The sequence below is a fragment of the Pelophylax lessonae genome (assembly GCF_965119305.1).
Source record: "Pelophylax lessonae genome assembly, chromosome: 1".
NCBI lineage: Eukaryota > Metazoa > Chordata > Amphibia > Anura > Ranidae > Pelophylax > Pelophylax lessonae.
Window position 1 is genome coordinate 173,727,243 of NC_138768.1, and position 14,166 is coordinate 173,741,408.

At 39.5% G+C, this 14,166-nt stretch overlaps 1 protein-coding gene across 1 annotated transcript in view; it reads right to left on the reverse strand.

Annotated features, from left to right (window-relative positions):
• Positions 1–14,166, reverse strand: part of FBXL17 (F-box and leucine rich repeat protein 17) — a 1,141,969-nt gene that overhangs the window by 50,717 nt on the left and 1,077,086 nt on the right. Inside the window, exon 8 of the mRNA XM_082263778.1 lies at positions 1,887–2,029. Within this exon, the coding sequence (XP_082119904.1) occupies positions 1,887–2,029 (143 nt within the window). The remainder of the gene's footprint in view (positions 1–1,886; positions 2,030–14,166) is intronic.

The window sequence follows — 14,166 nt, forward strand, 5'->3', positions numbered from 1 at the left end:
GTATTTTGGAGGAGAGAAGGTGGCTTTTGACAGGATGGGAGAGCCTAGGAGCAGGTACGGGCTGGATACCACAGGGTCTTCAGAGGTCAGGTTGGGTCAGGAAGGCGCTGGTCTTTTTGCAAAATAATATTTTTCCGAAATATTTAAAGCTTTTCAATAAATTATACATTTTGGATGGTAGATGGCGTGGTGTCTGTGCCTTTTTTTCTTGTTTTATTGACACCTACCCACTTACATTGTGGAAAGCATCTCAATTTTGTTTATAAATGGGATTCCCAAGATCCATCACTCCATTTTTATATTAAAGGATAGGTTCACCTTTTGGAACATGTTACATGTTCCACCTGTATTTAGGGTGGAGCATATAACATGTTCCAGAAGCTGCAGCCTCTCCCACTATCCCTGTAACAGCGAGCAGGGTATCTTCTCCCTGCGCTCACTGTCACTGTTTGAAAATGCTGCAGTTTCCAGTCAATGTACGAGCTACAACTACCGTCAGCCATAGCTGGTGACAGCTTGTAGTTCTGAATAGATTGCGAGGTCGCTAATGAGCAGCCTCGTAGTTCATTCACAAGCCCTGCAGCTTGTAAACAGCTAAAAGGCTTGCCTGTAGGAGTCTGACAGTACACCCCTGATCACGGGTGCAATGCTTTTCAGGCACCTTAGGAAAAAAATTATAAATTCACTTTTTTTTTTACTGCAAAAATATGTGCATTTATTATTTTTTTCCCAAAAGGTGAACTTATCCTTTAAAATAGTGATAAGGAATACCTCCTGGATATAGTCTATATATTTTCCCAATGCTTATGCAAGAGTTCTAGTCTAAAATCTCATTTTAAAATTAAATCAAGGTTCTACAATACTATATAAGAACAAATCATATACTGCAATTTCCATAACCTTGTAACTTTAAACATATTTAAACAAAGGCCGACAGTTTAAAGTAATTTCAAACACCACAAAAAAAAAAAAAAAAAAACTCACGATGATGATGAAAAATGCAGCTACTGTATTTCTAACAACTTTTAACCACTTGCTTACTGGGCACTTAAACCCCCTTCCTGCCCTGGCCAATTTTCAGCTTTTAGCGCTGTCACTCTTTGACAGTTACGCGGTCATACTACACTGTACCCATATGACATTTTTATTTTAAAAAAAAAATAGTTTGTTATAAAATTTTGCAAGCAGGTAATTTTTCTACTTCACTGATGTGCGCTGATGAGGCTGAACTAATAGGCACTACTAGGCTGAACTGATGGGCAATGATAGGCTGCACTGATGGGCAATGATAGGTGGCACTGATGAGGCAGCACTGGCAAGCACTGATCAGGAGGCACAGATGAGGCTGCACTGATAGCTGGCACTGATGAGGCTGCACTGATGGGCATGGATAGGTGGCACTGATTGGCAGCACTGATAGGTGACACTGCTTAGCAGTACTGATATGCACTGGTAGGTGTCACTGGTTGGCACTGGCAGATGGCACTGCTTAGCAGCAGTGGGTGTCCAGCTGCGGGACCGATGTCCCATTTACACAGGTCGGTGATCAGATTACAGGCTTCTGTTTATATTACGTGATCAGCTGTCATTGGCTGACAGCTGATCACGTGGTACAGGGCTGGGATCAGCCGAGTCTCATGGACCCGCTGATCGTAGAGAGCGCCGCCAGGCAATTTGCAGCACATGCACTGGAAGATGTACATGGATGCCCTCCTGACAATTTAGGCCGGCACTGTAGCAGTCTTTCAGCTATAGCGTGGGCCAGAAGAGGCTAAAATTCTTGTTTACTTGAATGTACACAAAACATTTACAGAGGGCTACAAACAAATCTGATTTGCGATTTGAAACTGATTGTTACAAACCTTCAGGAAAATGAAATATCTCACCTGATCACATCTCATCAAACCCAGATATCGTATGGATTTGCTACTTTGTGCAATCAATGTTGCTCCTTGGTCTGTGATCTCCTTACACCATCCAACGTCCACTGTCTCTATCGTGTTGCTATATCGTCCAATGGCTATCAAAGCTGTGGAAGTGAATGTGATATGAACATATTAGTAAAACAAGCACATAAGTAAAATTTTATAGTATCACAAGTTTCGGTGATATCAACTTTCAGGTAAACAAATTTAGTGGCAGATTTCAGACTCTACTAAGTGGTTTCATTAGTAATTAGATCGGTTTACCATCCTGAACTTATTTAGTACAGTATATTTTTTTCTTTCTGATGAAACATTGTTTAATACACAGCAAAACTGTTTTGATACAGAAAGAATAATAAAACTTTCTACTGCACTGATTAAGTGGATTTTTCTTATATACTGTACAAGCTTGCTCCATAGCTGATATTTACCTTGCAGGAACCTATGAATCTTGAAAGCTGATTGTTTTTTTTTCTAGAAACAATTGTACAATTTGCATTATATTTCTTTTGAATCATAACCACATTTGCGTACAAAGGGACGGTACTAAAAGTGGAGCAAAAAGTAAGTTGCCACTTCAGCAACCCGGATAGGTTTATATTTTTCTCGTTCAATACTTTTATTGAGTTTTATAAAACAGCCATAAAGCAAGTTGCAAAACAAAAACAGAAGTAGAAATACTGTTATTGTTACAGAAGTATTACAAATGTTATACTGTATAGTGAAGTTTGCACAAAAGGAAGGAACAAAAGAAAAAGGTAGAATTATTAATATGATATTCTGAGATATTAAGATTTTGAGAAGGTATTCAGAACATGGCTGTGGGGGAAAAAAAAAAAAAAGGAAAAGGAAGAAGTCAGCAGGGTGTGGGTAGGGTAAAGTGGGTAAAGGAGAGGGCATCGAGAAGGTTTATATTTTTAATCGAAACAAGGAATATGGTGGGTAATACAGCTACAATTTAGATCCAGGTTTGTTTTGCTTTCATTTTTCCAAATCAATCCAAACCTTCTAAACCCAACTAGGTCTAACTTTAATATAGTCACGGTCTGAGCAGCCAGAGCTCCGGCATGCAAATGTAGCAAGCATTAGATGAAAGACTGTATGCAATGATTTAGTTTTACATTTATATTTTTAATTCATGGTTATCGAATATACTAACTTGCTTTTAGTGGTGACTTCATGTTATGTTTGGTTATTGTTACTATATTTTTTTTATGTTTTTTTTTTTCCTGGATTTTTAGAGTAATTGTAATTTAATATTTTCCCTGTTGGGATTATTAAAGTATTCTGAGTCTGAATGTATGAAACAATGTAGAGAGCGAAAGATGCAAAACACATGGGAAAATACAAGCCCCAAGACTGATCTTACTCTCTATATTTGGTAATGGCAGGATTGAGATGTTATATATGTGTATATATATATATATATATATATATATATATATATATATATATATATATATATATATATATAGATACAGTGCCTTGCGAAGGTATTCGGCCCCATTGAACTTTGCGACCTTTTGCCACATTTCAGGCTTCAAACATAAAGATATAAAACTGTATTTTTTTTTTGAAGAATCAACAAGTGGGACACAATCATGAAGTGGAACAAAATTTATTGGATATTTCAAACTTTTTTAACAAATAGAAAACTGAAAAATTGAGCGTGCAAAATTATTCAGCCCCCTTAGGTTAATACTTTGTAGCGCCACCTTTGCTGCGATTACAGCTGTAAGTCACTTGGGGTATGTCTCTCTCAGTTTTGCACATCGAGAGTCTGAATTTTTTGCCCATTGCTCCTTGCAAAACAGCTCAAGCTCAGTGAGGTTGGATTGAGAGCCTTTGTGAACAGCAGTTTTCAGTTCTTTCCACAGATTCTCGATTGGATTCAGGTCAGGACTTTGACTTGGCCATTCTAACACCTGGATATGTTTATTTGTGAACCATTCCATTGTAGATTTTACTTTAGGTTTTGGATCATTGTCTTGTTGGAAGACAAATCTCCGTCCCAGTCTCAGGTCTTTTGCAGACTCCATCAGGTTTTCTTCCAGAATGGTCCTGTATTTGGCTCCATCCATCTTCCCATCAATTTTAACCATCTTCCCTGTACCTGCTGAAGAAAAGCAGGCCCAAACCATGATGCTGCCACCACCATGTTTGACAGTGGGGATGGTGTGTTCAGGGTGATGAGCTGTGTTGCTTTTGCGCCAAACAAACTTTTTGCATTGTTGCCAAAAAGTTCAATTTTGGTTTCATCTGACCAGAGCACCTTTTTCCACATGTTTGGTGCATCTCCCAGGTGGCTTGTGGCAAACTTTAAACAACACTTTTTATGGATATCTTTAAGAAATGGCTTTCTTCTTGCCACTCTTCCATAAAGGCCAGATTTGTGCAGTATACGACTGATTTTTGTCCTATGGACAGAGTCTCCCACCTCAGCTGTAGATCTCTGCAGTTCATCCAGAGTGATCATGGGCCTCTTGGCTGCATCTCTGATCCATCTTCTCCTTGTATGAGCTGAAAGTTTAGAGGGACGGCCAGGTCTTCGTAGATTTGCAGTGGTCTGATACTCCTTCCATTTCAATATTATCGCTTGCACAGTGCTCCTTGGGATGTTTAAAGCTTGGGAAATCTTTTTGTATCTAAATCCGGCTTTAAACTTCTCCACAACAGTATCTCGGACCTGCCTGGTGTGTTCCTTGTTCTTCATGATGCTCTCTGCGCTTTAAACGGACCTCTGAGACTATCACAGTGCAGGTGCATTTATACGGAGACTTGATTACACACAGGTGGATTCTATTTATCATCATTAGTCATTTAGGTCAACATTGGATCATTCAGAGATCCTCACTGAACTTCTGGAGAGAGTTTGCTGCACTGAAAGTAAAGGGGCAGAATAATTTTGCACGCCATATTTTTCTGTTTTTTATTTGTTAACAGAGTTTGAAATATCCAATAAATTATGTTTCACTTCATGATTGTGTCCCACTTGTTGTTGATTCTGCACAAAAAATTAGTTTTATATCGTTATGTTTGAAGCCTGAAATGTGGCAAAAGGTCGCAAAGTTCAAGGGGGCCGAATACTTTCGCAAGACACTGTATATATATATATATATATATATATATATATATATATATATATATATATATATGTGTGTGTGTACAATTTCATGGTGGGACACCTCTGCTGTGTAAATCTCTTTGCCCAAAGATTACTTCTATTGTGGCACTCCCTTCTTACCACAAAGTATCCATCAAATAATAGAAGATGCAATCCAATTGTTGTTCCAAATATCCTTTACTTCTGATCTTCATGCATATAAGTAAACATACATTTACAAGCAACTGCACAGTTTCAGACATGAGTATGTCCTTCATTAAGCTGCATGTGTGCAGCTTGATAAAGGGCATCTTCTATTATTTAACCACTTGCCGACTGCCGCACGACTATGTACTGCGGCAGTCAGCCTCTCCTGGGCAAAGAGACGCCCCCGCTCGTTCCCTGCCTTCCCTGCGCGTGTGACCGGCGGCTCCGATGTCCGCTGGCCACTCGCGATCCCGCTCAGGAGATGGAGAAAAACAGACAGCTGATGTAAACACAGCCTTCTGTCATTCTCCCTTAGATCATCACTGAGGCTATGCAATCCTGCTATGTAGGATCGTATGTCTCTGTGATGATCTAACAAGCCACGCCCCCTGACAGAATCACGCCAATAGGGACACACTTAACCCCTTGATCACCATTAAAGTTAACCCCTTCCCTACAGTGTCATTTTTACAGTAACAGTTCATATTTATAGCACTGATTACTGTAGTAATGTCACTGGTACCCCCAAAAGTGTCAAAAATGTCAGTCAGGGGTCCGATCTGTCCGCCACAATGTCACAGTCCTGCAAAAAAAAAAAAAAAAAAATCACAGATCGCCGCCATTACTAGTTAAAAAAAAACAATAAAAATGACATAAATCTTTCCCGTAGTTAGTAAACGCAATAACTTTTGCGCAAACCAATCAAAATACGCTTATTGCGATTTTTTTTACCCAATATATGTAGCAGAAAACAAACTGGCCAAAAATGTTAAAAAATGTAGATTTTTACATTTTTTTTTGAGAATTTCATATAAATCAATGTGAAAACTATTGTTATTTTTTAAAAATTGTTGTTCTTTTTTTGTTTATAGCGCAAAAAGTAAAAATCGCAGAGGTGTTCAAATACCACCAAAAGAAAGCTCTGTTTGTGGGGAAAAAAAGGACATTTCATTTGGGTACAGCATCGCATGACCGCGCAATTGTCCGTTACAGTCACACAGTGCCGAATCGTGAAATAGGACCTGGTCTTTGAGCAGCCAAATCCTCCGGGGCTTAAGTGGTTAATATATATATATATATTTTTTAAAATAAACAATTTGACTAATTATCTGGCCTTTATAGTCTTTAAGAAAACACATTAACCCCTATGGCATGCATACACAGTGACTTAACATGTCAGTGGGTGGCAAATCCTATTCAGACTGTCCGTGATCACATAGGTCCAGGCCAAAGGTTAGAATATGAAAGCAAATTCAGGGTGACAGTTCCTATTGTCAGAGTGTACTTTCTGCTATCCCCAACATCGATTCTATTAACTTCAAATGTACTTAGTTTAAGACAGCCCTGGTCATTTGGGGCCAATTAACGCCGTCATCTGCAAGACTGAAAAAGTCTGGCCATTTACAGACATGCATGTTTTATAGTAGGTTATTGCTGCATGCCATCTGCATGCCATCAGACTACATCACATTTTCCAAAATCTCACCACTGATAACTATTATATTTTGGTTGCTTCAAGGCCAAATACAATAGGTTATGTTATAATCATTCCATCCTTTAAGCAGTATTAAAATATATTCAGATAATTAAATATACCCTACAACAGACCATCATGTTAGAAGGAGTGGAATTTACATAGTTAAGTATGACAAATTGATTAACTCGTTCTAAGCTGAATGAATAGTATTACTGCAAACATCCCTAAAGCAATGAATACATTAGCATCTTGTTTTAGAGATTCCTGTCTTCAGGCTACAAGCTAAAACAAAAACAGGCATTTCATGTGTACAAAACATAACCAGATGAACAATGAAAATAATAAAATAAAATTAACATAATCCAGATTCTAAAATGGCAGAGATAGTTATAGAGGCACGGAGAGGCCGTGCATCTTTGTAATGGAAGGCCTGATGACAAGCAGTTTTGTGCTCTGTTATAATTTGATATAATCAGTATATATCAGAAACATTAAACTATTTCACTTAGGAATATGATCATTAACCTTGTTCCATAATTGCCCACGTCAATTTCTGTAAACTCTTCTTTGTTACAATTTGCAAAGCATGTCATTGCTTAAAAAGATCTCATTAGCAATTTCAGGGTTTCACTGTGGACCCACAGTAAGTACTGCTCTCAGAACATTAGATATCCAAGGTTCCTTAAGGTTGAAATAGCATTTATTAAATCACATTTTGTGACTGCTCATTACTAGTGAAAAATGCCCTTGAAATATGGCACACTTGGTTGCTTTTACGGGATGATATTTTCTGCTGCTTCTATGCAAAAATCTCTTCAAAGAATACTTTTGAAATGACACAGTTTAACCCCTCTGGTACATGTTGCTTGCTGCAGCTTCCAGTAGAGCAAAAACAGAAGATGTTTTTTTGCCTGTTAGTAAAGGACAATCAGCTTCATTTATTTCTGGTCAATTGTCCTGTGAACTTCTCACATAAAATATAACCCAATTCAGAGCTGTCTTCACTGAATATTTATTATACTTTTTTAGAGCGGTTAAAAACCTTGACATTTTATAAATGCTGCTTTGGATGGATTTTGAGTCATTTTTCTTTCACCTAAGAGCTTGTTCACATGGTGTATTTTCATCAATTTGCTCTAAATCAATGCAAAAAAAAAAGATGCAATGGATAGTAAGATTAAGGCTGCTCTTGTAGTAGGAGATTTGTCTGTCTTTATTCAAAATTCAGCCATTCAGATCTTCCACGATTTTGCAGCCAGTGATAATTGTGGCAAAAGTCAGATGAAAAAATATTTCTTCTGGAGAAAAGGGATTGTACAACTTTTAGTTTTCCATCATAATCAAATAACTCTTTATAACGATAAAATGTTCTTTCCTTATGATGGAAAATCCAAGGAAGATCATTAACCAGTTCTGGACCGGAAGGATTTGCCCCCTTAATGACCAGGCCCTATTTTGCGATTCGGCAGTGCGTTATTTTAACGGAAAATTATGCGGTCGTGCGACGCTGTACCGAAACAAAATTTACGTCCTTTTTTCCCACAAATAGAGCTTTCTTTTGGTGGTATTTGATTAACTCTGCGATTTTTATTTTCTATAAACAAAAAAAAGAGCAACAATTTTGAAAAAAAAAAAAAAAAACAATATTTTTCATATTCTGCTATATGACATTCTTAAAAAAAATGTAAAAATCTAAATTTTTCAACATTTTAGGCCAATTTGTTATCTGCTACATATTTTTGGTAAAAAAAAAAAAATTGCAATAAGCGTATTTTGATTGGTTTGCGCAAAAGTTATTGTGTCTACTAACTACAGGAAAGATTTACGTCGTTTTTTAAAGTTTTTTTTTTATTTCTAGTAATGGCGGCGATCTATGTTTTTTTGCGGGACTACGACATTGCGGCGGACAGATCGGACCCCTAACTGACATTTTTGACACTTTTGGGGGTACCAGTGACATTACTTCAGTAATCAGTGCTAAAAATATGCACTGTTACTGTAATAATGGCAGGGAAGGGGTTAACAGTATAGGTGATCAAAGGGGTAATGTGACCCTAGGGGAATGATTCTAACTGTGGGGGGGTCGGACTTGTGAAATGATCATAGAGACGTGATCCTATATAGCAGGATCACATGAGCTCTGTGATCATTGCAGGGAGAAGGATGGTCGGCTGTGTTTAAATAGCTGACTGTCCTCTCTCAGTGGGGAGAGATCAGGGCTGTCAGACAGCAATCGGAGCCGCTTCACACCCGCATCGGCTTCCCCGCTGACAATCGGGAGCAGGCGCGTGCACCGCCAGCTGCGCTCGCGTGCCCCCTAGCGGCTTTCAGGAGAGCGACGTAGACCTACGTCGCTTTGCCTGTGCATGCCATCCTGCCACAGTAAAAAGGTGGCGGGTGGTCCAGAAGTGGTTAAGTGTGGAATCATTTGTGTTTAGTTCATGTACTTACATTTTCCTAAAGCAGATCTATGGTCAAAATATAAAATCATATATTAATTTCAAGATTGGATTTTCGTATTTTCTTGAAGTTTGTAAATGTAATTTGTGAAGATGCCCACACATCTTTTTACTTGAATTCTGAGACACCTTTTCACTATGCTCGGTCAATAGGCACTGCTTGTGTCACACGTTTCACAGAGCCTGCCTTCTGAACTACAGAGATGCTGAGAGGAGGTGTTTCAGGAGGCGGAGCAAGTACAGGAGTCACTGCTTTCAGGCAGCAGGGTACCATGGGATATGTAGTCCTTAGTAATTAAATGTAAACAGCAGAGGAGAAGCTGCAAGGCCTGCAGGGAATTCAGGAAGTTGTGAAGAGATGGTCAGCAGACAGACAGAACCCCAATATAAAAAAAGATTTTTCAAATAGGCTTATATTGGATTGTCAATAATAACTGCTTTTGCAATGTTATAGTTAAAAAATAAAAAAGTATGATGTAACCAATGATCAACTTTAAGAACAAAAGCTTTGATAGAAAAATCACACCTAAAAAAATGTCAGTGAAGTACAGCACGCAGCATTTTTGCCTGACAAGTTACTCAACTGGAAGATAAAAGTATATCTCAATCCAAAGCTTTCTAGTATCCTAAATGGTACTTATGAAAATTCACTAAATGTTTTCTCACTATGGGTTTTCTATAAAAGATTTATGAACCCTGACTCGTTATAGCCATAACCTCTGGTGGTTAGACCCTAGGTCTATGACGTGGACCCTCCCCTCCTTCCTCTTCACCCTCTCTTGGTTGGGACCACCATTCCCTTTATTCCCTATTTGCTTTTCTTCCGTTTCCCTTTACACTATGTCACTGTTGCCCATAGGTACCATTCTATATTTTATTTTTGGAGCAAGTGGTCATTCATACAACATATTTACTTTGATCTTCCTCGTAAACCGGCACTCAATCTAACACGGCCAAAAGCCTGTATGACACATGGCCTTACCTGAAGCAAGTGCCACTCTTGCGCAATCTCAGACATAATTGTAGTTGTTGTAATTACATTATTTCTGCACTGTAACTCGTAGTTGTTAATGGAGCTCTGTGCCTACCCTGTTTATTCCTGTATTTGTACCACTGGATTATGGAATGCTACCTTTTTGACTGTATTTAAAATAAAAATCTTTAAAACTCAAAGTATATCAATTCTAAATAAACAGCCAATCAGCAAGCGTTTAACTAGTGTGCCCTAGAAGCCATCACAGCCATGTCTAGTAATGGCATGGCTGTGATAGGCCAGTGCAGCATGTGACCCAGACTCTATATAAGCTGGAGTCACACAGCGCCACGCATCACTCTGCTAATACTACTGTAGGGAGAGGTTCCTGACTGCTGCTGCTGAGGGAGAGATAGGACTTTACTATAGGGCAAGGCTGGAGAGATTGCTTGTAGGGAAAGCATAGGATAGGAACAATCTGCTTTATCATACAGCGATCTACATTGATTTGATTTTGTGGGGTGCAGTGAACAATGTTTTTGCCAGGAGGGAGAGATAGCAGTTTACTGTAGGGCCAGGCTGGAGAGATTGCTTTTAGGGAAAGCATAGATAGGAACAATCTGCTTTAATCAGACAGCGATCTACATTGATTGTATTGTGTGGGGGTGCAGTAGAACAATCTTTATGCCCTGACCTGAGCCAAGTGAAAAGGAGAAGGGAGAAACCAAAAAATGTTATCTGTCTGTTAGGCGTGCGGTGCTGCACATTTCATGCAACCTCAGTGCATATGTGTGTGCTTAATCTGCATTTAAAAAATAAAAACATTTTTACCTTCATATTTAACTTTAAAGACTGTATGTCAGACAGACATTGCTTTTCTAACCTCCTCTTCAAAAAGCACCAATGTGAGGGGAAAATAATTATTTTACAGTATTTAGGGTAAAAAAAAAATTTTTCAGTTTTTCATTCATACATTACAGTGAGATACACCCATTGCATACTGTTGTATTGCGCCGTGCAATAAAAAAAACTATTTAGGGGACCAAAAGAGTTTATTCCTGCCCTGTCCGCATATGTTACAGTGACATACAACCATTGCGTACTGTTCTATTGCGCCGTGCAATAGAAAAAAAAACTATTTAGGGGACAAAAGAGTTTATTGCTGCCCTGTCCACATATGTTACAGTGACATACACCCATTGCATACTGTTCTATTGCGCCGTGCAATAAAAAAAAAACTATTTAGGGGACCAAAAGAGTTTATTCCTGCCCTGTCCGCATATGTTACAGTGACATACACCCATTGCATACTGTTCTATTGCGCCGTGCAATAAAAAAAACCTATTTAGGGGACAAAAGAGTTTATTGCTGCCCTGTCTGCATATGTTACAGTGACATACACCCATTGCGTACTGTTGAATTGTGCCTTGCAATAAAAAAAACTATTTAGGGGACCAAAAGAGTTTATTGCTGCCCTGTCCGCATATGTTACAGTGATATACACCCGTGCAATAAAAAAAAACTATTTAGGGGACAAAAGAGTTTATTGCTGCCCTGTCCACATATGTTACAGTGACATACACCCATTGCATACTGTTCTATTGCGCCGTGCAATAAAAAAAAAACTATTTAGGGGACAAAAGAGTTTATTGCTGCCCTGTCTGCATATGTTACAGTGACATACACCCATTGCGTACTGTTGAATTGCGCCTTGCAATAAAAAAACTATTTAGGGGACCAAAAGAGTTTATTCCTGCCCTGTCCGCATATGTTACAGTGACATACACCCATTGCATACTGTTCTATTGCGCCGTGCAATAAAAAAAACCTATTTAGGGGACAAAAGAGTTTATTGCTGCCCTGTCTGCATATGTTACAGTGACATACACCCATTGCGTACTGTTGAATTGCGCCTTGCAATAAAAAAAACTATTTAGGGGACCAAAAGAGTTTATTGCTGCCCTGTCCGCATATGTTACAGTGACATACACCCATTGCGTACTGTTCTATTGCGCTGTGCAATAAAAACAAAATATTTATGGGACAAAAGAGTTTATTGCTGCCTTGTCCGCATATGTTACAGTGACATACACCCATTGCATACTGTTCTATTGTGCCGTGCAATAAAAAAAACTATTTAGGGGACAAAAGAGTTTATTGCTGCCCTGTCCGCATATGTTACAGTGAGATACACCCATTGCATACTGTTCTATTGTGCCGTGCAATAAAAAAAACTATTTAGGGGACAAAAGAGTTTATTGCTGCCCTGTCCGCATATGTTACAGTGACATACACCCATTGCGTACTGTTCTATCGCGCCGTGCAATAGAAAAAACTATTTAGGGGACAAAAGAGTTTATTGCTGCCTTGTCCGCATATGTTACAGTGACATACACCCATTGCATACTGTTCTATTGTGTCATGCAATAAAAAAAACATTTAGGGTCAAAAAGGTTTATTGCGGCCCTGTCCGCATATGTTACAGTGACATACACCCATTGCGTACTGTTGAATTGTGCCTTGCAATAAAAAAAACTATTTAGGGGACAAAAAAAGTTGATTGCGGCCCTGTCTGCATATGTTACAGTGAGATACACCCATTGCGTACTGTTGAATTGCGCCGTGCAATAAAAAAAAATATTTAGGGGACAGAAAGATATTAAATTTTGGCTTAGTCTGTATCTGTACATGTGAGATACACTCGTTGGATACTGTTGTTCTAGTCCGCTATTCAATAAACACCCATTTAGAAGAAAAATATTACATTGCGGCCTAGTCTGTATCTGTACGTGTGAGATACACTCGTTGTATACTGTTGTTCTAGTCCGCTATTCAATAAACACCCATTTAGGGAAAAAATATTAAATTGCAGCCAAGTCTGTATCTGTATGTTTGAGATACACCCGTTGTATACTGTTGTTCTAGTCCGCTATTCAATAAACACCCATTTAGGGAAAAAATATTAAATTGTGCCCTGGTCTGTATCTGTACGTGTGAGATACACCCGTTGTATACTGTTGTATTGCGCCTTGCAATAAAAACCCATTTCGGGGAAGATGCAAAATTCAATAAATATGAGGAGAAGGTCAAATAAGGGACGTGGCCTGGGTTATGGTGTTGCTGGTGGAGCTCCTGTTGCAAGGAGAGGACATGGTCGATCTGTGTCAGCTACACGCACAGGTGAAACACCTTCCTCAGCTGCGAGTAGGCGACAGAACCTGCAGCAGTATTTGGCAGGGCCTAATGTGCCTCTACAAATGTTGAGGCCAGAACAAGTACAGACGATAGTAGATTGGGTTGCTGATGGTGCTTCCAGTTCCTTCACATTGTCTCCCACCCAGTGCTGAAAGGTCAGAGTTGGCACCTGCAGCTGATGTCCATCAAACTGTCCCGCACTCCCTTGCAAATCAGCCAAGCAGTCTGAGCCCCAATTCATGCAGCAATCTCTTCTTCTTTTTGATGACTCTGTTAGCATGGTTTCCTAGGGCCATCCACCTAGCCCTGCCCCAGAAGTGGAAGAGATTGAGTGCACCGATGCCCAACCACTTATGTCTCCAGATGAGTACATGGGAGGACCATCGCAGCACGTCTCGGATGATGACGAAACACAGGTGCCAACTGCTGCGGATTTCCGAATTGTGGAGACCGACAAGGGTTGCAGGGGTTAAGACTAGGTGGAAGACGATGTGGGGGACGATGAGGTCCTCGACCCCACATGGAATGAATGTCATGCAGGTGACCTGAGTAGTTTGGAGGAAGAGACGGTGGTCGCACAGAGCCACCAGCACAGCAGAAGAGGGAGCAGGGTGCAAAAGAAAAGCGGCCGTGCCCTAGAAACTATGCCTGCTACTGCCCAACGCAGCAAGGGACCGAGCACACCAAAGCCAGCTCACAGGAGTTCCCTAGCGTGGCAGTTCTTCAGACAATGTGATGATGACAGGACACGAGTGGTTTGCACGCTGTGCAATTAGAGCCTGAAGCGAGACATAAAAGTTCTCAACCTGAGCACAACCTGAATGACC